Genomic DNA, 21,965 nt, shown 5'->3' on the forward strand with positions numbered 1-21,965 from the left:
GCGGAGCGCGGGCCCCGCCGGGCGGGCGGGCGGAGCCGAGCGGAGCCGCCGAGCGCAGCCGTGCCGAGCCCCGCGCAGCCCCGGCATTGTGCGGGCGGGCGCCCCGACACACGGACCGAGCCGCCGGCCGCGCCGAGCGCCGCGTTCCCCGCCGAGCCCGCCGCCCCCCAGCAGCATGTCGGGCCGGTCGGTGCGGGCCGAGACCCGGAGCCGGGCGAAGGATGATATCAAGCGGGTGATGGCGGCCATCGAGAAAGTGCGCAAATGGTGAGCGGGCCGCGCCGCGCCGGGACCCCGCGCCCGCGTCCCCCCGCGCCCCGCGCCGGCCCCGCGCGGGTCCGGGGCTCGCCGGCGGCCGCGGGGGGCGGGGAGCCGGCGGCACCCAGCAGCCATTTCGCTCCGGCGAGTCACATGAAGGCGGCGGCGGCGTGTGAGGGCGAGAGGCGGCTCCATTGTGCGGCCGAGCCCCCTCCCCGCCGCCCCCCGCCGCTCCCCGCGGACCCCGGCCCGCCGCCCCTCGCCGCGGGTCCCGGGCCGGGCGCCTCGGGCATGGGCGGGCGGCAGGGTCGGGCCGGGCGCCTCCCGCCGCCGGCCCCTACAAAGGGCCCGTGGAGCGGGCCCGGGGAGGCTCCGCCGCCCGCTCTTCTGGGTGGAAATAGTGCTCGGAGAAGTGTTCTGGAAAAAAAGAAAACATGTTAAGAATACCCCTGTGAAGCTCCCGAGAGTTTATTTTCTGTCGTTGCCTGTTTGTGTGTTGATTTCACCTCCGGAGTTCCCGGGGTTTGCGCGTAAAAGCGCAGCGAACCCGAGCGCGATCGTCTCCCACCGACGCTCCGGGAGAGAGCGCGAACTGCCCCTGGAACCTCTCGTAAATCATAAAATTAAAGGTTATACCCCGTGTGAAATAAGTCCCTTTTGTTAGGCCTTCAACGCGTTTTGGCATTTCCCTGCTTTTGTCTTTTTTTCCTTGCTTTTGTTAGAAAAACCCTCACGAGGTGTTTAAACAATACAGTACGGCGGTCGCCGCCGTGGTGTGCATGGTCGGTCCGGGATTTGGGATGGCATAAAGCGCGGTGCCGGTGTGACTCAAGAGTGAATCTTTCTTCCAGCAAGTTGGCTGAGACTGTTCAGCAGTCTCTGTGCACGTATCTTAAAATACTTTTCTTTAAACATTTGGAATCCACGGGGAAATCCTTTGCGTTATTGTTACTGTTCATCACTCAGCTGGTTTGCAGCTTTGAAATCAAGGGGACACTTCTATTGTCCTCCTCGGCTAACGCTTTGTTTTCGTTAAAAAAAAAAACGCAAAACACAGAGTTGAACGTGTTCGTATGAGGGTGAAATGGATTGTTAAGTTTTAAATGGCCTTGAGCACACGAAGGGTGTTGGGTTGGGGTGAGCCGGACAAAGGATCGGGCCGGGTGTCCGGGAGCGCCGGGCACGGGATGGGCATTGCGGAGACCCCAGGCTTTGTGTGGGAGCCGGGGCAGCCCCAGCCCCGCAGCTCGGGTGCTTTCAGGAACTCTCTTTACTCGGGTGTTGTTTGTAAGTGCAGTTTGCTGACTGCCGGGCCGGCTTTGGAAGGTCAGAACAATGTGCAGCGCTGTGACAGGACTTTTGTTCCAGCCGGAGCGTGCTTGGATGTGTGGGACTGTTCTGGCTGTAGGTATTTCATTCATGAGCGCAGCACGCTCCCTTTGAATCCTGGTTTGTGGAATTCAGAGAGGAGTAGAAACAGAAGCTTGGCCATTCAACAAAATACCTATTTTTTTTTTTTCTTGGCAAGGACTCTCTGCCATCATGCCAGTTGCTATGGCTCTTTCTGTAAAACAGAAATCTTATGGTATAAATAGATTTCTCTACATTTTAACCTTCACGATAGACAACTTGGCTATAGAGGGCTCCTGTATAGTCATGCAGTGTTTCTGTTGATTATTGTCAGAAGTATTGATACAACTTTTTGTGGAAGTATTTACATAAAGCAATTTTCTTATTTTTAAAGGAATCGTAATTTGAAGGTGAATCTCATGGTTACCCCCCTCCACCTGCAGTCAAATACAGTGGGAAATTAGCTAGAGAGAGTCTGTGTTTTGTGGTTTCAGTGTTTTGAGAAGACTTGGCTTGTTCAATTGAACTTTCCACACTGGCAATTCCTGCATCTTCAGAAGAGCCACATCGGCAATTTCCAAGTGTGCAGTTGCATTTGCATAATAGGAGCAATTTGTTGCCATCCACAGCTCTTCTGTGGAAATGCAGCCACTGAAAATTAAAATACCTTGTGTCCAGCATTTCCTAGAACAGAGTTTTGTGAGACTTGTGTGCTCGGAGCAGTGTGTGCCAGGGATGGGCAGGGGAGCTCCTCTGAGCAGACGGTGGCTTTATCCAAGGCATTATCCACCTGGGCAGGTGTGCAGCACCTTGCTGTGCCTGCTGCTCCCAAATCCCTGTGCTGCCACGTCTGTGAATGTGCCTGCTGGAAGGCAGCTTCCATCAGGGCAGACTCTGTTCCTCAGGAAATCAGTGTTCCTGGACAGCCAGCACTTGGATGCAGATCCCCTGTTTTCCTGTCGGTTCACGGAGCGCGTGGCACTTCTGGTTATTGCTGGAACTTCGTAGTAAACAGTGAAGTTGTTACGTTTTTATCTTGAGATTACTGTAACCTTATCTCCTTTGTTTAAGCCATGCTCATGAATGAGCATCTGTTTTGGAAAACACGCAGCACGTGGCTTACAGAATACATGGTTGCCTTGTGTTTGTGTGGCACAAATGTTAAATTTCCACAGTAAGAGAACAGTTCTACCTTTCTTTAACAGTACTTTCTGTCAGTCTATTTTAAAAAATCCTCTGAGATTATTTTGTCTCGATAAATGGTACAGGATTTTTTTTTGTCTTTAAAGGTTGATGGGTACATGTAGATTCCAAGTGGGCTCTCAAGAAGAGAGGGGCAAAAACTATTGTGCCCTCAACAGCACTAGAAAAATACTGAAGGCACTCTTGGTTTGTGTCAAAGTCTGATTTGTTAAATGAAGGAAAATGCATCTACTGAGAGACAAGGAGTGAGCAGGAGGAAAGCATAAGTGGTAGGATGTCTTGGGAGGGAATGAAATAATTTGCATGGGTACAGAGCACTGCTGGACTTTGGGGCAGCTGTGCAGACATGTAAGCATGGAGGTCTGGAATACCTGGTGGGGATAGGTAACCCTGGCTTTAGAGAATGCACCCGGAATCAGAAATCCCACTGTGCTGCCTTCCCTTTGAATTGCAGTATTTCTCAGGAGTCCTTTGACCTTTTTCTGATCCATCAAAGCCCTGATCTGACAGGTGATAACACCTCAGGAAGAAGAGGTGAACCTGGACAACAGGTGAAAGTACCTGGAGAAAGCTGAGGGGAAAAGTCCCCACAGGTTGTTTTACCTGGGCCATTGGCTGGAATCCTGGGCTGTGGCTATTTAGGATTTCTGGGCTGTGCTGCTGTAGCTTTTCTGTTCACTGTCTCCATTCAGACTTGCTAAAATGCTTTTGTGTGGTGTGTAATGCTCTGAGATTGAGTTTCTGCAGGTTTTGCTGCTCATGCCTCCTTCTTCAAATAGGCTTTTGCTCTGAAAAGGAGTCATGACACAGAACTCCCTAACAAGATGTCTTTGGAAAAAGGCTGTTTGCTACTCCCAGATCCCCTCCCTGCTTTAGCCTGTCTGTGGTGGGTTTTGTCCTAGGACTGTAGTTCAAGCAGTGGCAGTTGAAGTAAAAATATCCAGTGTATGTGCAGGAATGCATTGAGTTCTGTAGTGGCCCAAACACACTGTTACCATGCTTGAATTATGATCCCTTTCTTTTTCCTTGCTTGAATTATTTCTCTTGACTTCAGTGGGAGCTGAAGGTGGAGTTTTGGCACGTGTGAGCCGTGGTTCTCTCTGCTGTGAGCAAGGTGCTTGTGGCCACCAAGCAGGGCTTGCTTTAAGCCATGTGCACATTGCAGGGGACTCCCCAAATGTGCTGTACTTAGATAACCCCAGAGAAAAGGTGTCTGTGACCACATGTCCTTGTCCAGTCTCTCTGCATGGCATTTGATTGGATTTGCAGCCTGTTCAGTAAACACCATGTGTGTCTGGGGCTCCTTCACGTTAGTCACTAGACAAACATCTACTCAGCAGTAGGCGTGCTCGGAAAAGCAAGCCCACGCTTCACAAAATCAGTTTTTGTGCATCTGACAGCACTTTTTGTGTATAATAATGGCATATTCTTTCCCATCCCCTTTCTCTTTTGCTTGATCCCACAGGGAGGTCATAATTCTGTGATTTTCACCAAACTCTGTTGCAATGCAAGTGAGTGTGATGTGATAAATTCAGCATTATGACGTCACTTCGTGATCACCAGCAGAAGATGGGGTATGTGGGAGCAAATCCGTGTGTAAATGCAGCTCACTGTGATGAATGGTAGTCGTGGGAAAAGGCCAGACAAGTGGGAAAGCCTTTCCTTGAGTGATATATTGGCAGCAAAGGCTTTCTGTGTCTCTGCCATCAAATGTTTCTGGCACTCACTGCTGCTGCAGAAGCTGCCTTGACACTTTCTGTATAAGTGTAATATACACTGTTGTGTTTGCTCACCCATATATTACTTTTACACGTGGAATCTGATGTTCATCTGTGGAGCTTTAGTGTTATTAAACAAAGTATAAATATATTTGGGAGTCTTGGGTTATTTAGCATGGGGAATTGGGTATATAATGATGTAAGTTCTGAGATATTAGTATGCCTCAGGCTTAAGCACTGAAGAAGTGTTGATACTAATGGTTACCCTTTGTACCCTTGGCTGTCCTTTAAATGCTGTGCAGATATAGTTTAGAATTTAAAAATGTCTTTACAAAATTTCAGAAAAATGTAAGGGTTTGTTTCTGTTGCACTGATTAGTTTCTGAATTTACTGTAACTAAAAGTATTGAAGATACTTCTCAGTGTGGAAGATTAAAAGAAAAAATATTATTGTATATATTTAATTTTCTGTTGTTACTCCTGAGTCATTCATGGAGAAACAGGAGAGCTTTGAAAACAAGCAAAATGGGTTTTTCTGTAAAACTGTGGAGTTTATCAGCTAGACATGGACAAGTAAAGTTGATAATTGCCACATTTTCAGCCTGATAAAGTGTCAGGCTGATGGTGTTCCATTAGCCATCTTTTCCAATCCAACAGTCAGCACAGAGACCAACCTACAGAGAATAACAGGGATGGTGCAATTACAGATATTGCTCAGTCATCACTTATCAAAGGTGGAATTGAGTGATGGGAGTGGAATTCTGGTCAGGACCTCGGGGTGGGTGGGTGCAGCAGACAGGAAAACAGGTGAAGAAACTATTTAAGGTTTCACAACAGAATGAGCACAAGAGTTCATGAGTTCCTCATTCCTATTCCAGCACTGGGCCAGTGAGGATCCTCTATGATTTGTGCAGCATTTCCCAAACTCTCTGCCCTGGGCAGCAGCAGTAAATTGTCAGTTCTCACTGAGTGAAAATCCCTGATCAGCAGCTTGGGATGGTGTCTCTGCACAAAAGAATAAAAAGTGACTGTTCAGGGTAGAAGTGGGTTTGGGGTTTTTGTTTGCTTGTTTGGATTTTGGGTTTTGTTTTGAAATGGTAAGGCAGTAAGTATTACAGATAATATTCTAAGCTTAATTTGCAATAAATGTCATAAATCTTGAAATGATTTTACCCTGTTGATCTTGAATGTCTGAAAGTCATTGCGTTTCTTTGTTAACAAATTTGTGTTTGTGCTGCCAATGCTTTTATTAAGTTTCAGGGGAGGTTGTCTTCTTTTTTTTCTTGTTAATACTTTCGTGGTCTTAAACTGTCAATACTGTAAATACTTACACAAGTAAAAATATTTGCATAATAGCACTGTGATGTTGGGTTTTCTTTTTAGCCATAGGTTTGCAGGACTGGGATGTTGGTGTACTTCCATCACAAAATATTCTTATTCCCGTTGTTGTCTGAATTACTGTGTATTGAAATCAGTTAAAAAATCCCTAGAGCTGAGGGTTATCAAAACTTAAAGTGGTAAGAAGCTCAGAAGAGTTAAAATGTCAGGGCTAACTTTAATACTAGAAGGAAAAAGTTACTAATATAGGTTTCCTCCTGTGTTCTACAGTCTGTCCAGTGAAGATGCTGTGTGAGGCTGCTTTGAGATGCTAACAGGTATCTTGAACTTTTGGTTTTCCAGTGCAGCATCTCTAAGTAATATTTTGCTGTAGGAAAAGACTAAAATCTTGATTTTTAAAAAAAAGCATTTATTCACCTCTCCCCACACCCAAAACAAAACCCCAGTTGGTTTTATTTCCATAATTTCAAAGGTTTTCTTAAGTAGAAATAAATCTAGCTTGCCTTGTATCCTTAAAAAACCCCAAATTATATCATGATCATCTCTTCACAATTAAGTATGCTCTCATTATTGACATGCCCTCATCTCCACTGTCATTTTTATCGCATGTAGACCTCCAAATTAGAGTGAAATTGGATTTTGACATACTTTAGCCACCTAGTGTACCCAAATGGCTGTGTCTAAACACATTGGGGGAGCTCTGCTCTGTGAAGAGCAGTAGGAAAGAAATGAATTTGAAATAGTTTTGGACTTTAATTAAAATGTCATTATGGACAGAGCCAAAATATATCAAATAGACATATACAGTTTAGCTTTGCTTTTGTTCTTAATTAAACGAGAAAATGCCTCTTCTAAAGGAAAAATATAAGATTGGCTTTGGTAGCTAAAACAAATAGTGAGGAGGATGTTTGTGACATTTGTACAGTGGGGCTGCTTTTGATTCTGGAGGCCCTTTCTAAAAATGGAGCTATCACATATATGTAAATATATATATTTGGAGTGATATCCAGCTTCTCCCATCCTGCAAAGAACATTTTTAATTTTTTTAATCTATAACTGGATCCCAAATCTATTATTTAAATGTTTATGGGGAAAAAAAAAAAAGCCTGAGATCTCATGCCAAATTAATTTCAGATGTTCCTGAATATTTAATGGAATCGGTCTTTGTTGTTAACTTTTAATGGATCCATTTGCAGAGCTGCATTGCAAACCCAGGAACCAGCAGTGGTAATCTGTGACCTGAAAACTGATCCCAGAAACGTGATGAAATTTCTCTGGCATTGTGGACCTTCTGTAAAGCCCTGATGTGCAGAGCTCAAGGAGTGCATCCCTCAGCCCAGCATCCCTGTCCAGCCCAGCCCTGGGAGCCCCGAGGCAGAGCCACCCTGCAGCCACATTTCCTTCCCCTTTTGTCACCCCTGGGGCTGGCAGGGTGTGCACAGAGCAGCCCAGGCTGTGCCTTCCCCCCTCTGCTTTTCCCCAGAGCTGGGCTCTCATTCTGCACCACGGCACTGATGGCTCCCTGTGAGGCTCTGGAATGGCAGAGCTGTCTGTCTGTCAGGGGTGTGGAGTGAGCATTAAATTGCCAGCAGCAAATTTCTGCCCCCCAAATAAACCTCAGATGGTCAAAATGCATCTAGATTTCTAATCCCATTAAACAGCTTCATGATAATTAAAATACACTGGTCTATCTAAACCCTCTTCTGCTGTCTAGAAACTTAAGTGAAAACTGTAGGCATTAAATCTGCATTTTCAATTGCTGTTCTTCTTAACTTTATCTTTAATCCAGATCTTATTACTGCTACTGCAGTTACTCACCCAGTCAAGTAAGAGCCCTGAGAAATCTGGAGGTTAGCAGTGCTCTAGCAAGTTGTGAAATGCAAAGAACAATTTGCACAATGCAGTGCTAAAGACGATGTAATAGAGATCATCCTACTTAATAGCCTGTTTAAATTCTTGACAACTTACAATAGGAGATCACTCTCTTCTGAATCTGAAGTGTAACTCCTCCTGCATTGTAATTTTGTAGGGAGAAGAAGTGGGTGACAGTTGGCGACACATCCCTAAGGATTTACAAATGGGTACCAGTAACAGAGCCTAAAGTGGATGATGTAAGTATCCTGCAGTATCTTGCCTTTTCCAGATGTAGATGCTCCTGTTTAGGCAAAGTCAAAAGAAATGCTCTTTGATTTTCACTGAGCCTTTAAGCTGAGACTGGTGTGGGTCTTGCAGGCTCCAGGGGGATGTTGGTCTCTACAGCAAGTGATGTGCATGGGTGAGTGTGTGGCACTGGAGTCAGCTGGGATCAGTTCTCAGATAACTTAAACATGCAGCTGAAACTCAGTTTGAAACCTTTAGTTTGAAACCCTTCTCTGACTAACTGGGAGGCAGGGAGGGAGAGTTATGGCATGGATTATTTTTCCCCCCTTTGTGGCTGGTGATTTAAAGAAAGCAGCTGGTTTGGAACAGGGCAGAGTACATATTCTATGTGTGCATCAATGCTGTTCTGCTCAAAACCAGGTGGAAAACATTTGACATGAGTGTAGGAATATCCTGTGGAGCTGGGATCACTTCTATTATCATGTCCAGCCAAGGAATACAGCAGCAATGCTTCTGTTGTCCTGTGTGTTTTCTCTTGATAAATGTTCTGTCTGTGCATCCTGTTTATGTTGTGTGCACTGTTTGTGTGGTGTAAAAAGAAGGGTAAAAATCAAAGTTGATAGGACTTACAAATTGGTTTTTAAAATGATTGCTACTCTCATCATATAAATTGTAATATTGAGATAGAGAGAACACTAACCCAGGATAACACAGTAAATTAATGACACAACAGAAAACACATCCTAACTTTGGTACTCTTTCCTTGGGCTGTCATGTGCTTTTACTTTACCTGAAATATGAGTGAAGACCTATTTGGAAGAAAACTTCTGTATTAATAGATGTGTAAAATGGTGGTGTTTCAGACAAGACACTGTCATGACCTTGTCTTACTCAGACTCCAAATTTAAGACCAATTTTTTTTTATTAGGATTGCTTTAAATGAGTTTGTTTCTTTCTGTGCTTTGGTTGTCCCACAGATTTCAGGGACTGTCAGAGTTGTGGTAAACCTCAGGGGTTCTTCCAGTGCTTGGGCAGCATCTCTCTGAAGTTCCCCCTTGGGAATTGGGAAACCTGTCCATTCTTTCTGGTTGTCTAATGTTTGGTCTTGATTTTATTATTTATAGTATATAGTGGGGGGAAATTGTGCTGTCTGTGTGAGAGGGAGTGCAGGGTTTAGGATATTTAGGATCAGGGCTTCTGGCACTTTTCCTGCTGTTCAGCTGTGCCTGCAGGATGGGTGCTGGGGGACTTGGAAGCAGAATTTCTAAGTGAGCTTCTGGAGGAATTTTCAAGGTCACTGCTACCCAAAGTCAGGTTCTCTATTATGAAGAATGAGTTTATATAATGGTTTCCATGTGCAGAGTTTAATTGTGTTTTCTAAGCCATCATCTCTAGGTTGAGGCTCCAGATTTGCAGAAATTGGGACACTTGTTAAGGACCAGTTACACTGGTGTCCTATGGTCACGTTCTTTTTATTTCAAGTAGAGCCTGTTGTGCAGCTGCAGGTGTTTCAGGCTTGGTGTTGGCAAGGTTTCTGTCCTGCTGCTCTGAAAGTTCTCACAAATCACACAAGCATGTATATTTTATATAAATATAATTTAATTACATAAATTATCCCTACCTGGTATATAAGTACTAGGTAGGGATAATTTTGTCTATTAAATTTTGTTGTGGACATCTTTTTATCTCTAATTTCATCCATTCTGAAGGACCAGACAGTATATTTGCTTTTCACTAAAATAGGAGAGTGGTGCCTTCCCTTATTTCAAGTGGAAGTTGTCTTTGATTTTGGTGAACAGAAATTAAATTACTTCCCCCCCCGTCACATACTGCTCCTTAGACACTTGGACATTTCTCTGCACTTCAGTTAGCTTGGCTCTTCCTCCTCCTGCTTGTGGAAGGCTGTTCTGGGACCTCACCACTCTGATGGTTAAACCTCTTTAAAAAACACCTGTCAGCTTAAATGGCTCACAGTCACACTCAGTGTTTCTTTTGTGGCAAAAATATCCTTTTTACCTTTAAAAAGCAACAAAACCAAACCTGAGAGAGATCATGACCCCTCTGACCTTTCATTTTGCAGAGGTAAAGAATTCCATGTGCTCTCACCTCTGTTTCATGCATCAGCAAGTAAAATCTGGCTTCTCTAAGTAAAAATGCAGTTTAGAAATAAGCTTAATAATTAAAATAGAGAGAAAAGTCCCTCCAGATGTCACTTGTTGAATTTCTTCTGCAGTCTTAGACAGTGTTTGATTGTGGTTCAGTTCCTTCCCTCGTTGGAGGACAGTGTCTGTCCAAAAGGGTGGGCTCAGAGCATTCTTCCTGGAGTCAGGCTCTGAATTGTCTCCTCAGCAGGCAGGATCTCCACAAGCAGTGCAGCTGCTTCTTTTTCCTGTGAGTCTGATTACATCACCTCCTAATTGCAAATGCTGCATCCCTGAGCAGCACAGATTCCCGGGGATGGATGCCATGGTCCCTGGGCAGCACAGATTCCCTGTCATGGATGCCATGGTCCCTGAGCAGGCAGATTCCCTGTCATGGATGCCATGGTCCCTGGGCAGCACAGATTCCCAGGGATGGATGCCATGGTCCCTGGGCAGCACAGATTCCCTGTCATGGATGCCATGGTCCCTGAGCAGGCAGATTCCCTGTCATGGATGCCATGGTCCCTGGGCTGGCACAGATTCCCTGTCATGGATGCCATGGTCCCTGAGCAGGCACAGATTCCCAGGGATGGATGCCATGGTCCCTGGGCTGGCACAGATTCCCTGTCATGGATGCCATGGTCCCTGGGCAGCACAGATTCCCAGGGATGGATGCCATGGTCCCTGAGCAGGCAGATTCCCTGTCATGGATGCCATGGTCCCTGGGCTGGCACAGATTCCCTGTCATGGATGCCATGGTCCCTGGGCAGCACAGATTCCCAGGGATGGATGCCATGGTCCCTGGGCAGCACAGATTCCCAGGGATGGATGCCATGGTCCCTGGGCTGGCACAGATTCCCTGTCATGGATGCCATGGTCCCTTCTTTGTTTGCATGTGGGAGCAGGTTGGGACCCACAGCTCATGCAGGGCTTGTGCTCTGTGCTTTGGGTCAATCTCATTTTTCTTAATCCATCTTTCAGTTTTTTTAAATGAAGAAACAGCATTAGTTGTGGAGGAGGAGGAGGTTTTAGTTGGGGTTGTGAGCTGTTCTTACAGAGGTGCTCAGTGGGGAGGGTTTTACACAGCAGTGTGGATTTCTCTGCATGGCCATGGTCTCATGTGTGTGTGGTGCCTTTTGTTTTTCAGAAAAATAAGAATAAGAAAAAGGGCAAAGATGAAAAGTGTGGCTCTGAAGTGACCACTCCAGAGAACAGCTCCTCCCCAGGGATGATGGACATGCATGGTGAGTGGGAGAAGGTCACACCCAGTTCCCCTCTTACACTGCTGGGAAAGTGTAAACCAAGAGCCTCAGATCCTCCACTGCTCTGATGGATGGACTTGAATCAAAATGGAAAACACCATCAGATACTCAGTTGGTACCTTGGATCAAAATGGAAAACACCATCAGATACTCACTTGGTACCTTGGACTTCTCTTCTGTGGATGTACTTACAGTTGTTTATATATGGGATATGAGTGTAAGGGAAAAAACTTGTTAGTGGAGTTAAATGTGAAAATAAAATTAGAAATATCTACCACTCTAAGCACTGCACTCAGGTGCAGTAATACCTCAACAGTTTGCTGCTTGAAGAACCAAAAATCCCCCAAAGGCTTAGTGGGACCTACTCTAATTTAGGCAGGTTTTGTACTTATTAACTCTCTTACTGATTAAGGTCAAGAGAATTCTGCAAGAGCCAAGAAAGCAAGCTCTGGTTCTGTGCTGCCTTCCTTCTGCTGCAGCTTGAAGAAATTAACTGCTCAAGAAAACATTTTTTGTTTGCCAGTTAGGCACTATGAGGTCAATTTTATTTCACTTTAATTTTTAAAAAATGCTACTTTTGAGTGTTAGCCTGATGTTTATTACAGAGCAGCTTGCACAGCTCAGCTCTGCTTCAGCTTTTTACCTTCTGGGTGTTTGGGTAACAATTATGGCTGAGAATGCAGCACTGTTAGAGCTGATAAGAGAGGATCACTTTTTAGTGGGGTGTAAATTTTTAATTTCAGTTTTATTTGCATTTGTGCTGCCTCATGGTTGCTTTTTGCAGTGCTGACAGCAAGTGAGGTCTTGCAGTTAAAGGATGAGCAGGGGTTTTGCAGGTCTGGATTAATTTTTCATCTATTTCAAACCTTTTAACTTTTGCCTTGGTCAGATAATTTAATTTTTTAAAGTCTTGATTCTCCCATCCATGAGGTGAATGTACTACTTGATTTTTTTATCACTTATCACCTGTGTTTTTAACTGTACAATTTCACATTGTACAATTTTGTAATAAATTTAATCTGAATTGACTTCAGGCTGCTCTGGAGAGAGGTGATCCCAGCAGCAGCTCTGTGTTCCTGAAGTCCTTTGGATGTAATGGTTGTAGAGATGCAGAGGGAGGTGGATTGACTTGTATTCTACTAATTTAATTCATAATATTTTGCAGGGTGAGTTTTCTTTAGGGAGCAGGAACTTCCCTCTTGGTTATCCAGGGATGTTAGTCTGGTTTAAAGGAAGTTGGACCCCAGTGCTATGTGTAAAATAATAGCTGAGTACTTAAACCACTGTCACAGGCAGAATATTTCCTGTTCACTACAGATCTGTGCTGCAGAGAATTACTGGGATCCAAGCCTTTGAGGGCTAGAGAATATTCTGGACAATTATAAAAACTGTTGATATTGGGATTGGATGTTACATTGCACCTTGAAGGGGTTTTGGGTTGGTTTATTTTTGACCTTCAGGAGTCAATTAAAAAATATCTGCTTATCTGAACATTGGAGTGTTGGGTATTTGGAAATGTGCAGCCTGAACTTGCTCAGCCCTGTGTTATGTGAGACTGCCACTTTGGTTGATCTGCTTTACTCATATTACAAAATTCTGGGGTCTTTTGCATCAGATCTGAGTAAAACACTCTTTGGTTTAAGATATAAAATTAGAATCAGATTTTTAGTAGCTGCTTGGAAACTCTGTAGGCTGGTGTGGAAAGAAGTTGGGTGTGTAGTGTGAGTCTAAATGATTGAACTTGATCCCTAATGAGCTAAATTATATCATGTGTTATCAGGGAATAATGTGGAAGCATTCAGGTGTGCTTTGTATCCTGTCAGATCAAACTGGGTTGGTTTCCACTCTTCTGTTCACAGATGACAATAGCAACCAGAGTTCAATAGCTGATGCTTCTCCAATCAAACAGGAAAACAGCAGCAATTCCAGCCCAGCCCCAGAGCAGAACTTGGCAACACAAGCCGACGGCACTGAAGTCAAGTCTGACGAAACTCAGGCAGAGGCAAAGGAGCAGCCTGGTTCAGAAGGTGAGCTGGGAGGGCCATTTGAAAGCCAAACAAAAAAAGTTATCCTTTAGTGTGTTATTTGTTTGCTTATCCGCTTTAAGAACTGGAAAATAATAATTTGAAAGAGATGGTTTCTGAATTTTCGGCATTTATGTGAAAATGGGCCATAATTTCTCTGACCTGCTGGTGATCTTTCATACAGCTGGAAAGGTCACACTGACATTCAGGGGTCTTTTCAGGGAGAAACAAACAAAATACTGGTTTATTGTTCTCAAATCTCAGTCTTGAAAGAATAAATAATTTAAAATCATCTTTGAAATGGCTGCTACCATGTAATCACACAAGTCCTGGAAGGTATTAGTTTGTGTGGATCTCTGGAAGTTGATGCCCTAGTGTGACAGTAAAATAGAGGTGAGATACTTTGAAATTACTTTTTACATTTTGTAAACTATAATGCAAGCTTTCTTTTCTCTTAATCCTGCTTGCTACTTATTCAGAAGTTAGCTCTGAGTTCTGTCCTAATTTTCTGAAAGCATTACAAGATTCTATTGCAGTTGTGGACAGATTAAAAATACATGTGGGTTAAGGGATTGTTCTGACCCTCACTCTTTAAATGGTATTTTGGGTAATTGAAACATGCTCTGTATTTATATTCTTGGGAAGATAACTTTCTTTGTCCTATTATAACAGATAAAAGATGTCCTTAACACCATTCTAATGATTTGGTTGCAGAATTCTTCCCATACCAAAGCAATTAAATTATGCTCTCCTGATTTAGTTCTTCAATCAGTAGCTCGACTGACCAATTTAAATTTAGAAGTTTTATCTTGGTAATGCCAGAGTGCTCAAATATGTTAAGTGTTGTCATTTTTAACTGGGGTTAAAATTTGACAACAGAACTATCACCAAATTGGAATAAATCAGAGCAAATACCTCCACTTGCATATTTGGCCACAGTAAAGAGTAAGGATTTACTCCTTGGTTTAATATTATCTGAACCTGCTTATGTGAAGCTGTTGCATAGCATGCAAGTTCCCCTGGTTAAATTTAGGTTTAGGGAAAATCAAACCAAGTCCTCTGGATTGAGAGCCAGGTATTGTAAAATGAAAGGGAGACACAAAAGCAAAAAATTCCTGTTATTAATGCAGGTGTTTTCAGTTGGTTAAATGCTGTGTTAAACAATTTATTAAACATTTATCTACCTTGTTGTGATCAGTCAGAGCCCTGCAGTTGGGACATTATTCAGCTGGACAGGGTTAATGACCTTGCCTGTCTCATGTTACTCCACTGAAATGAGGGAGGTTCCTCTAAGACACTTTGTGTGGTCAGAAATGCTTAATGAGGAATGAAATAAAACAGGTGGATTAAAGCATTCTGCTGTGTGAACAAGTCCTGCAGGCACTGGAATAGTTTGAGGCTTGGTGGTTTCAGGAAGGGATCCCCTTGGCCAAAGGGCAGCAGCAGGCTGAGTGTTCCATCAGGAGCAGCTGGAAAAGAGCAGCAGTGATGGGCTGGGGCTGGATTTGTCACAGGGAGATGGGAACATGGCCAAGTGCTCCTCAGCTCAGTGGGGGCTGAGACATACACAGCAAAAATCAAAACTCAGATTTCTTTGGACCCTTGGGACTTGTTTCTGTATCAGCATGAAGATGCTTTTGTGGTGAGACACGGACAGGAAAAGGATTCTGCCCGAGTTCACTGAATGTGATCTTTGAGATGCTCATGATGAGCATCACTTTGTCTGGAATTCAGAAATGCTTGTGATGCTTTTTATACAGTACACAAAAATACCCATTACTCACTGGTTATGGCATCTTCATTAACCAAAACTGTCCAAAAATTTTGTTTGATCTTGCATTTCTCTTAATATGGAATAAATTCATAAAATCTTTGGGTCAGGAATCTAGAAACACATTTTACATGCCCCTGTCCCCTATTTAAAGAAATGTGTGCTTTAACCTTGAATCTTCTGTAAGTCTTGTTTTGAGAGAGGGAAGGATTTTAAAAACAAACAAACAACAAAAAACCCCCGAAACAAACCAAAACCCAGTGAAAGCTGGAAGCAAGTAACAGCTGTAATAGGTTTGAGGAATTCTTCACACCTGTCCACCAGAATTAAAAAGAAAGAAAAAAAAAAAAGGATTTAAAATATATGGCTGAATTTTGATTCAGGTAACTTTATTCTCTCTGCTTAGCCACAGTTTTTAGATCCATTATTTGTAAGACTTCAGCCTTTTGCTTCTGGTTTGAAGGAGTTCCCTTGCAGTCCAGACTGGTTTGCTGAGGGCTCAGACCTCATTTTTGAGGCTGTGCAGGAGCTTGGCTCCCTCTAGGGTCTGATCCCAGGGTCTGTGCTCCAGCAGCAGGAAGGAAAAACTCAGGCAGCAGCTGGGTTGTGATCCTGGAGTTTGAGCTTAATTCATCATATTCATACACTTATTTGTGTATTTTTATTAGTGGTTACAGTGTGGGTGAAATGGTTGTGCTGGGGATGTTGCTGATGGGAAGACATCCTGCAAAGCTCCTGCTGAAAGCTTTCATTTGTTTGCCTAAAATTATTTCTTGCCATTTCAGATACCTCTGATGAACAGAATTCACAGTCTTCAATGGAAAATTCCATGAATAGTTCAGAGAAAGCAGAAATTCAGTCCTCTGGAGAAAATGATTTAATTACAGAGGCATCTAAAAACTCTCAGGTAACTTTAAATGCAATAGTCCAGTTGCATGGATCTTGGAAAAGTTTATTTTTAGTTAAAAGCAAATATAAGGAGGACAGCTGTGTATTTCCATTAATTTGCAAAGTGAGGACCTTTAGTAAAGCAGCTGTAGAGTATTAAATGTGCCTGTACCTGGTTTTGTGGTCCAGGTGACTGGCTGCTTGAATCTCACAGAATTGGAACAGTAAAACCAGATTGGTCTGATGGATTTCTTGGTTTCTTAAACCAGACCATGTTTTTAAGTGAATATTAACATTTTGCATTAATAAATTGCTTGGAACAAACCTACTGGACCCTTTGAGGACCATTCAGAAGTAGAACACCTTCTATAAAGGTAAATGTTTATGGCAGTTAGGAGAGTTAATTTGTGGATGTTTGGGTGTTTGTTTACTCACTGAAACACTGAAAAATTCTGGGTGGGTGGGAGGAAGAAATGATCCTTGCAGCTGTGCCCTTCTGAGGGCAGGACAAGTGCAGATCCTCAGGCAGAGCCCTGCTCCTCCTGCTTTTCCTGTGGGTGCTCAGTTTCACTGCAGCCTCCATCGAGGCTGTTCCTTGGAATATTCACTGTGGGGCTTAGCCTGGAAATAGGATTTTGCTCCTTGTAGATGACAAGTGCAAAGCTGCTGAGGTAAGATGTGAGTAGAGGAGTGATTTCAGGCAGCACTGGGACATGTTGTGGCATCCAGGGATGCTTTGTCTGGGACACATCACACGCTGGGGAATTGTTTGTTTGATGTTTGTGGTGCCTGAACTTCAGTGCAATGATAACGTGGCTGTTTTTCTTTTCCCCCTCATTAAGGACTCTGAAGGAGTGCCACCTTCTAAAAAGATGAAAGTAGAGGCTTCCCAACAAAATGTTGAAGAGATTTAGACTATAGATTTTTCTGGTCAGTTTTTATGTAAGGTACATCAATGGGCTTAATTATAGAACAACCTTACTTAAGCATCTTCTCTTGGATGAGGACAGAACTCCTAACTTTTCAAGTTACCAAGCAAAAATCCAAGAAAGCCTAACAAAGGTTTAACTTCTCAGACACTGAAAACTTTTTCCTGTGAAACAAACATTGAGAACTTTTAAGTTACTGTCTCTGAATTGGTTGGAGTAAACAACTCAGGAGGGGTCTACGCACTGTTTCTAAAGTCAAAATTACAATTATGTTGCTGCTGTATTTTTTTTTTCATTTCTCTATTTAACATTGTAAGATATTTAAGGATGGTACAGGTCAGGTATTAGCTTTCATGTGAAGTTCATTGTTCTGGCGTGATGTCTGCTTTTGTTTTGTGCCTTGTGTTCTGAAAACAGTGCTAACTTTTAAAAGTTGTTTTGCAGCTGTCTCCTTTGCAAAGTGGCCTATGTTTGCATAATGCCATGTAGTAAGGCTTTTTTTTTTCTTTTTTTGTTTGGGTATTTTGTTTCATTTTTAAGTTTTAAATCCCTGGTGCTTAAATTTTTAAACAACTACAAATCAGGAAGCCATTTTCACTCTTGGAGTCCAAGGAGAAAAAGGAGCTTGATATTTTATTTTAGCAGCTATAGTGGAGATCTTTTATTGAATGCATGGCATTCGCAACTGTAAATTTGGTCTTCTAAATACTTAACTTCATCAGAAGTTAACATGATATGTTTACCATTTATAGTCCAGATCTGAATAGATATTCTAACACAGGCACTTAAAATACTTAGTATTAGGTCCAGATCTCTGTACTGGGTACAACTTGCTTTACAGGAAAGTTCCACTATGTACATAAATAGGATCAAAGGGATTGATGCACAGTGAGTTTATTTTCAATTGGTCTTTTTTGATATCATGTTTTCACTGAACTGGATTTCATTGTACTGTTTCATTATGAGATGTTTACTTCTATGTTCCAGGAAAATACTGTATTGTGGGGGGGGGGGTTCCTTATTCTCTTTCAGCAAGTCTTGTAAATAAGCCTTGTTGTTTCCATAGTCCAGTTCCTAACTGCAGTTAGGAATGTTCCTTCTCTTCCAATTAACGTTGAAGTGTGCTTATGCTAACTGAACTAATGGAAAGGCACAAGGTAGGTGCAGCTCCCCTCAAATTCCTGGCAAGCAGAAGTGTGGAACCATCTGCATCAGGTCACGAGGGTCTGGTCTTCCAGTGGTATTTGTACTTCCAGGGAATAAGCCCTGATCTCCCACTTCCATGCACACACATCCATCCACGTGTCCATCCGTGCTGCTGGCTCGGGCCCTTGCTCTGTCTTCTCCTGCTGTGGGAGATGGAATTTGCAATTTCAAATAAGATCTCACAGCTCTGGAAATGGTTGAGCGTAGTTTGTAAGCTGAAAAACTGTAAATACTTTTTTAGATGAAAAAAAAAATAAAATAAAAAAGAAGTTGCTTCCAGTTGATAAGGTTTTTTCATAAATTAGGTTTGTGAAGCTTATATAGGTCTGAATTCTCCAACAGTGAAAATGGCTTGCACTTAGACTACTGCATTACGTTTGCAATTACCACTTTATTAGGAAAAATAATGAGGAACTGGGGGGAGGGAAAAGGGGAGGGAGGAGTGGGGAGCCAATACTGACCTTCCATAAGATGTTTGTAGGATTGAACCCCAAATAACCTATGACACTCAACTTTTCCTTTATGTTGAAATAAAACATTTTGGATTTTAACTGAATAAAATTTGATTGCAAATCATTCATGAAAACAGCGTGCTCCCTAATAAGATTTTGGGATTTCTGGTCTGATCATGAAGTCCATTAACATTCTGAAAATAAGGAAATGAGGAGCCAAAACCTGAATTTGCACAATATATGCAATGAAACGGTAGAATTCTCTCTTGAATTGTGTGTATGCCTAAAATGTGGATAACTGGTCCATGATGATTGATTTGTATGTATATTACATTCAGATTTAAGTGATATTTTGTGAGAAGTTCTATTGATATATTAAATGGGCAAATCTAGAAGGATTCAAACTTTTAAATATTTTTGATTTACTAACTTTTCATTATTCTTAATGCTAAAACAAAACAAATTGATGCCACCTTGGACAAGTAGTCGTGTTTACTAATCCCTCTCTTCAGGTGCATCGCAGCAAGTTTTTAATTTTCATTTTGTAGACGTATCCAAGGGAGTAAATAGACTTTTCATTTAGGAACTAATTCCTGTACTTTAGGAAGAAATAAAATATATAAATAGCACTAAAAATACCTCAAATTTTTCATTAGATAGAAACATTTATTGGCATTATTGACATCAACCAGGTTTAATTATAAACTTCCTTTTCTCTCCTGTGGCTTCTGCTCAGAACTGTTCATTGTTCTGTGGCTAACGAGACAAGGCATCATAACCATCTTCCTAGAGGCTTTATTTCTGAGGTAGAAATCCTTTATTTACAGCTTCTACAGAATGCATTCAGATCTTTTATTTTAACCAGAGATTCTTGTGACAACAGACAACTGAACAAGCAGATAGATTTGGGTTCCTTAGACCTGTTATTGTCAGTCTCTGAGGGAAGAGACTTTGACATTATCTGGTATGAAGAAATCCAAAATAGTGTATAAGACTGTTATTAGTCTTTTTTTGAAGTGCCTGATAACATTTATGGGCCAATGGATGTGATTGAACACATTTTAATGCCAGAAAGTACAGATGGGACCAAACCAGAACATGGAATTCAGATCCACTGAGGTTTGAAACCAGATCTAAATCCAGCTTTTTTTTGGCTTGGACCTATCTCTACCCAAAACTTGTTTTATGAACTCACTGTAAAAGGGTTTATTGAAAGCATTGAGAGGTGGAGCAGGAGGAGAGATGTAATTTTTTTCAAGATGACTGAAAGTTCTCATACAGCTGATGTTTTAGAAATAGTGCAAATATCAAGAAGTGCTTCCTTGCTACAATGCTGAATGTTGGAGCTTCAGTTACAAATAAATAAATAAAAAAAATAACAAAAAATATGTAAAAAAAAAAAGAAACTAGAAGCAAGCAAGTAATTTAGCTGAGTTTGTGGAACACGTGGGAAGGCCTTCCGGATAATCGATTTACTCAGCCAAACATTTTATAGCAGAACTATTCCTTGGAATTTTTATGCTTGGGAAAGTAGTTGTTAAACATTCCAAAAAGTGCTGGCACTTACAAAACAACAACAAAAAATAAAATCAACAAGGCAGTATAAAATATCGGTTTTGGGTGGCTATCTTCATACATAAGCATTGTCATGTTTTGGAATGTTCTTTATCTCTAAGGGCCTGTTAGAAGGTGTAAAGAATTTTGTTTTCTTCAATACCTAATCGTTTTCCATCTTATGATTTGTGTGTGTGTGTTGTACAGCAGTATAATTTTTCACTTATTTATTCCATCGGTAGTTATGGTTTGTACAATGTACAATGGTTTCATTTCAAAATAAAATAAAAAATCACAACATGAACGCTGTGTGAATAATTTTTATCAAGAAACCTAATCTCACTTAGGTTCCTTTTGGTTTTTTATTTTTTTAATTTGCAATAAATTTCTGTTTTTATAAATGGTATTTTTAAATGTGCATTCTCTGGTGTTGTCTTGTTTGGTAATGTATAAAATGATCCACCTTTGAGAAGTCCAAAGGTGTCTTGATGATTGTGTGGTGGGGCAGGGGCAGGTGGTGGTTGTAAAAACAACAGATATGACCAGTGTAATTACAGCAATCTGCAGAATAATTTGGTAGTTTAAGATAATTCATTTACCAAATTCCTCGTTTGGTGCTCGGTTAAAATGTTGTGGTACCTTAAATTGGAGGGGGAAGGGAAGGCAGAGTGTGAAACGTGCTTCAGTTTGGAAACAAGCTCGAGTTCAATGATTGCAAGGGTAAAACTCCTGAGGAGTTTTGGAAAGATTCTTTACATTCAAGATGGATATAAAGTGTCCAGCTTATTTTTAGTGTTCGGTGTGCTCTGTCCCAAGGTGGCCTGCAGTTCCACAGGCAGCTGGACTGCCCTGCTGGCTGGTGAGCCCCAGCCTGCTCCCACCTTGGCTCTCTCACATTTACTGGGGTGCTCCTAACATCCTTAGCAGCCCCTTTAAACTCACTAGCCTGGGAAAGAAACTGCTTTAGTTTGGTTTCTTTCCTTCTCCAGATTAGTGAATTAAACCAGGAGACACGAATCAAGGAGTTCCATACGGGGTGGAACTGGAGAGAGAGGACAGGACAAGTAGGAGCAAGGCTGTAACTCAAGATGGGTCCCAGGAGGAAAGGCCTCTGAACAGGTAAGGCTGGTGCCAGGGAGAGAGCAGTGGCAGCCTGGAGCAGAGCAGGGCTGGAAGTTTTCCCTGTGGTTTCCTGGGAAGTTGTCCCTGTGGTTTGGGAGCAGGATGGGCACGGACTCCTGCCCTCAGCCCCAGCCCAGGCTGTGAGTAAGATCCCTTGAGCTCTTCCCCTCATCAGTATGGAAATGCTTATCTTCCTGTCTGTAGATTTGGGAAGATAATCTCACCACTAAGTGGTGTGGAATACACTGTGGGCATTGAACAGCTTGGGTGTCTCTGTTCACAGTGTGTACTGCAGTTGAATTCCTCCTGTGCTAAAAGCCTTTTTCAAGGAATTGGTGTTGTTCCTTGATGGAACATCAGCAGAAGCTGGTGGCCTGTGAAAAACAGAAAGAAAAGGCATACTCAAAAGATGCTGTGGCCTCTGTTTCCCTGTGCCTCCTGGAGTTCCCTGCTGTGGAGCAGGAGAGGATCCCTGACAGTCTTGAACTGTAACTGATCACTTAAGTGCTCATTTAAAAGGGCAAACCCAGAGGTCTGTCTCCAAAATTCAGTGGATTTATTTTAAGGAATGCCCCTTTCCTTGCTTCTGGCAGAAAAGACCTGAAACTTGTGTTGTAGCTTAAACCTGCTGCCCTTTCTTTAAATGATGG

General features: G+C 42.4%; 1 protein-coding gene across 2 annotated transcripts; it reads left to right on the top strand.

Moving 5' to 3' along the window:
* The first annotated feature begins 48 nt into the window (after positions 1–48).
* BCL7A (BAF chromatin remodeling complex subunit BCL7A) lies at positions 49–20,497 on the top strand. 2 transcript variants are annotated; one of them, XM_059485168.1, is made up of 7 exons: positions 142–267; positions 4,277–4,385; positions 7,896–7,977; positions 11,255–11,351; positions 13,229–13,396; positions 15,950–16,071; positions 16,895–20,497. In XM_059485168.1, exons 2-7 carry the CDS (start codon positions 4,351–4,353, stop codon positions 16,964–16,966), a joined length of 576 nt encoding a protein of 191 aa, XP_059341151.1. In that variant the 5' UTR covers positions 142–267; positions 4,277–4,350; the 3' UTR covers positions 16,967–20,497. The 2 variants fall into 2 exon arrangements, with proteins under 2 accessions (XP_059341150.1, XP_059341151.1); XM_059485167.1 differs by lacking the exon at positions 4,277–4,385 and having other exon boundaries at positions 49–267.
* Positions 20,498–21,965: the final 1,468 nt, after the last annotated feature.

Source organism: Ammospiza nelsoni, chromosome 18, assembly GCF_027579445.1.
Source record: "Ammospiza nelsoni isolate bAmmNel1 chromosome 18, bAmmNel1.pri, whole genome shotgun sequence".
In the NCBI taxonomy this organism is placed as follows: domain Eukaryota; kingdom Metazoa; phylum Chordata; class Aves; order Passeriformes; family Passerellidae; genus Ammospiza; species Ammospiza nelsoni.

What these genes read in the sequence shown, in the direction of transcription:
- BCL7A (XM_059485167.1), top strand. Translation starts at nt 176, where the DNA reads ATGTCGGGCCGGTCGGTGCGGGCCGAGACCCGGAGCCGGGCGAAGGAT. An exon ending in AGGGATGATGGACATGCATG is followed by an intron (nt 11,352 to 13,228) that starts GTGAGTGGGAGA and finishes TTCTGTTCACAG; the next exon opens with ATGACAATAGCAACCAGAGT. An exon ending in GGAGCAGCCTGGTTCAGAAG is followed by an intron (nt 13,397 to 15,949) that starts GTGAGCTGGGAG and finishes TTGCCATTTCAG; the next exon opens with ATACCTCTGATGAACAGAAT.